This window comes from Carya illinoinensis, chromosome 2, assembly GCF_018687715.1.
Source record: "Carya illinoinensis cultivar Pawnee chromosome 2, C.illinoinensisPawnee_v1, whole genome shotgun sequence".
Classification (NCBI taxonomy): domain Eukaryota; kingdom Viridiplantae; phylum Streptophyta; class Magnoliopsida; order Fagales; family Juglandaceae; genus Carya; species Carya illinoinensis.
In genome coordinates this window covers 37298154-37302143 of record NC_056753.1, presented here as the reverse complement: position 1 = coordinate 37302143, position 3990 = coordinate 37298154, and the positions used below count along the sequence as shown (strand labels likewise).

Sequence of the window (3990 nt, the reverse complement as noted above, 5' to 3'; positions counted from 1 at the left end):
TCCGATAAAGGTTTACGGTTGAGGTACTGTAAGTTTACGGCAAAAGTTCCACATAGAGAGAGTCAGTATTCCAACTGAATTTTCTATATTGTTAGTCACTTCGCCACTCTGCATTTCGGGTGTGCTTAGCTAAGAAACATATGCAGATTTGTATTTGCAGTGGAATACAATTCTTGCGCTTAGAAAAAGAAAGAAATACAATTCTTGCATTTAGAACTGGATGTTCATATCGAGATGTCCTTGCAGGAGAGATGCAGCTAGCAGGTCACACATTGCTCCCAATGCGATCAACATAAACTCTGCCATGAGCAATAGTTGCCAATACGCTAAGCAGTCAGTCTCGCGGTGCTAGTTGATTTGGCACGGTTTGATTCCAGTGCTCAACGTATTGGACATCAAAGCTGCACCTAGTTCGGTTCAATGCACTTTAAACTAAAATTGCAATGCTCAATGGAAGGAGAGTTGATTCCACATAGATCTGAAGTCAATTTCTTGTTTGACATTTCTCCTTTTAAAAGCGAACGAATGGATGAAAATGATATTAAAGTTCCAAGAGTATGACCCGAACACAATCATCTCAATTTTCGCACGAGACTTGAAGGTAAGGGGTCTGAGAGACTGGAGCATCTTAAATTGTGATCTGCCTAGCAGCAACATAGAGAGACATCTGCAGTCTCCACTTCCAGCCAAACAAATGCAAAGCCTGAACCTAAATCTTCATCCCATGTCCGGGTTATCATTAAATATCTAAATTTCATTTGGTGAAAACAAAGCCAGAAACCATATGGTGACATCTATGTAGATTCGTCGACAAAACTACATAAATGAATAGGCATCTTCTCGAGGCCTATGATACAACATTGACTTGAAGAGCATACATTCTTTCCAGTTTTTCACTCAGGGCCAACTGGTTAAGCTATAAAACGCAGTCTGGGATATGGGGAAAGGAGAAGGGAGAGAGAAGAAATGGTGATACATTTCAAATCAAGCTGATAAGATCCAAAATTGATTAAGCATCTTTCAAAAACAAAACTAAAGGATTTCCAGGTTGCATTCTCATCAAATCAAGTTATAAAGACATTTGTATTGTAAACCACAAAGACTTCCTACACAGCTGAAAAGTTAAAAGACACTCCATAAAGGAACACGACCAAATACGAAGCAAAATGATTTGCATTTTATGCACGAACAGGATTCCCAGCTCCAGCAGGACGAGGTGCTTGACCAGGCTGACCAGGCCTTGGCAGATCATCCTGAAAAGTCACAAAGTTGCAATGAACTATGTCTAGGAAATCATATAAATTATCAGTGCAGACAGCAATCTACCAGAATCAGTTCAATAAGCAATATGGTTAGTTTTCAAAAAATAAATCGTTCATGACCTCCAGGAAGGTACAAAGAAAATGGAGGAAACAAGTTAGAAATCTTGTCCAAGTGCAAGCGTTACCATTTCACAGGGGATCACTATACTAGAACTCAATGTAGCAGAAACATCAGAAAACCTCATAAAAAACCTGTCAGTTTAAGCAGTAGCAAATCCATTGTTTTGAATCCCTAAGGATAAATTACCGTAAAACCATTAGATAAGTTTTTTTTAATAAGAAAACCCATTAGCTAAACATCAACTATCAAAATCCCATAAACCTTCTATCAAAGAAAATGTAAATAGTTTAGTTCAACAATAATGTCATAAAATCTATAGAAGAAGAGGTTGTAGATTACAGGCTATATAAAAAAATGAGGTCAGGCTTGACATAAGAGGACATTCTGCAATTGTGTTCCCTACTTTAGATGCTACTTGATGAACTAATCTGGTTGAATTTAGAGAACTTTCATACTAAATTGTTCTTGTGGGCTTCTTTGTCCTCAATGGGGCTATAGTTTACATGATTTTCTTGTATCCATCTCTAGCTTCTAACTTGTAACTAGGTCTCATCTATGTATACTTCTTGTGTACTTGGACTTCGCCTATTTACTTGATTTAAAAAATCTTCCGATTAAAAAAAAAAAAAAAAAGAGATCTTTGAAGAAAAATTTCAGCATGTTCAGGAACTGTTTCAGAACTCAATTAAATATCTCTGTTGGAAGGGAGAGATTAGTAGAGTTTAAAGACTTTTAAGAAAATAACAATCAGTACAAGAACATAATGTATGACAATTAAAAGATATATAACAAATATAAGAATGTCTATTTCTTCTCAAATCTCGAATTACATGAAATAAAATCGAAGGCAAATGCAACTTATAATCAAAATCTCATCATCAGCAATGTAAAGATCATCCATAAACAAGCAGAAAACTGAAGCATATTATCCAAAAGCATACCCTACGCCTGATGAAGCGCTGTGGCGGCTCACGGTTCCTCCTATTAGTGCGAGAGCGAACCCGCACAACGTGCGAGTGAATCGCACATGAAACACAATACAGCATCTTTGCATACAGCTTGGGAAGAACATATTCTGCATAAAAGCGTAGATTCAAGCGACCATATACATGCTAGAAAAAATTGTGAAAGGAGGATGCGAGTATAATGGTATTACGGTCATAGACGCAGGCTTCTTGGACATCCCTAACTGCAGCTTGCTCAACAATGTTCCTCACAAGGAACCTCTTGATTGCCTTGTCCTTTTTTAGTTTTTTACAACACAAAACCCAAATCACAAGTCAACATACACAGTTTTAAGTCATATATACACTCAAACTTTCAGTCACTTATATAAGCTCACGTCTAATACACAACCACAGATGGAATAAGTATTCAGTAAACTTGGCACGATTGAAGCAAAACCCAAAGATCATAGATGATGATAAACAGAAACAGTCTCAATTAACGTTCTCGATCATTGTGAAACATTCCCATTTATTGGAACGTTATTATACAATTCATCTTTGTTTTTGAAATATTATCCACAAGCACCGTCACACAAATAAGCAATCTAAATCACTGCTTCGCACACATCATAGAAACATATATTACTACGTGTTTCCCCAACTGAAACCCATAAAAATGTCTGAAAGAGGATTTTTATACATACGAAGAATTCTATTATAGATTGACTCAATTACATATTATGCAGAAATACCTTGGGGCAGCATTTTCCGCAGTTGGAGCAGCGGATAAACTTAACGTGGCCACGACCGTGCTTGTTGCGTCCTCCATTCCTGCGCTTGAAAGTCTGCAGAAAGGAAACAAAATATGGGAGAGGGATTATGAAGAAATACGGAGAATAAAACAAAGAAGATTGGAGGGTTTATTTACGAAGATCTAACTGACCATGGTTGTGGGGATGGAGAGGCGGAAGAGATCTGAGGCGTATGACTCTCCGGCTCTGTCTTGCTAGGGTTTTACGCCGCTCTGGAGACTGCTGTTGGCTGGTGCTACAGAATGATAAGAGAATGCACTTTATATTGGAAACTCCCACGACGCACCCTAGCGATTAGCGAACAAAGTGATGATAACGAAAAATCTAGTCGTATTAATTATGTACTAATTTGTAGATGAGAAATGATATTTGTAGTTGTAGTTGTGCAAATGGTATACAGTTATTTTGGAAAAAATGAATTAATATGGGACCTACATGAAAAAAAACTAACTTTTTAATCATGAACTCCACTCTTTTTTAAAATAATTGCGCGGCATTTGCTATTCTATGACTGTATGTAGCATTGCTCTTTGTATATTAATATCTATTATTAAAAATTATATTAATTTAAATTTTGAGTATAAAAGAATTAGTATTTGTACGTAAATTAGTACGCACTTTGTTTATACGTAATAAAACTCGAATGTATAACCCCTCCTTTTTGTAATATATTATTTTTTTCCTTATTCTTTTTATGGGAGGTAAAGCCTCGTTTGCTTACATATTTTAGATAAGATGAAATAAAATATTTTTTTTAAATTAAATAAAATATTATTAAAATATAATTTTTTAATATTAATTTTGTTTTGAAATTTAAAAAATTTAAATTATTTATTATATTTTATATA

The 3990-nt window shown here is 35.5% G+C and overlaps 1 protein-coding gene across 1 annotated transcript; it reads right to left on the bottom strand.

Moving 5' to 3' along the window:
- Nucleotides 1-958: 958 nt before the first annotated feature.
- LOC122301562 (40S ribosomal protein S26-1) lies at nt 959-3436 on the bottom strand. Its single transcript, XM_043112967.1, has 5 exons — nt 3274-3436; nt 3083-3175; nt 2540-2624; nt 2325-2458; nt 959-1253 (listed from the first exon to the last, which is right to left on the bottom strand). Exons 1-5 carry the CDS (start codon nt 3274-3276, stop codon nt 1179-1181), a joined length of 390 nt encoding a protein of 129 aa, XP_042968901.1. The 5' UTR covers nt 3277-3436; the 3' UTR covers nt 959-1178.
- Nucleotides 3437-3990: the final 554 nt, after the last annotated feature.

Excerpts from the sequence above, each read along its gene's own strand:
- LOC122301562 (XM_043112967.1), bottom strand. Across the intron at positions 2,625-3,082 it reads GCGGAAAATGCTGCCCCAAG|GACAAGGCAATCAAGAGGTT; the intron begins GTATTTCTGCAT and ends AAACTAAAAAAG. Across the intron at positions 2,459-2,539 it reads AGAAGCCTGCGTCTATGACC|AATATGTTCTTCCCAAGCTG; the intron begins GTAATACCATTA and ends GCTTTTATGCAG.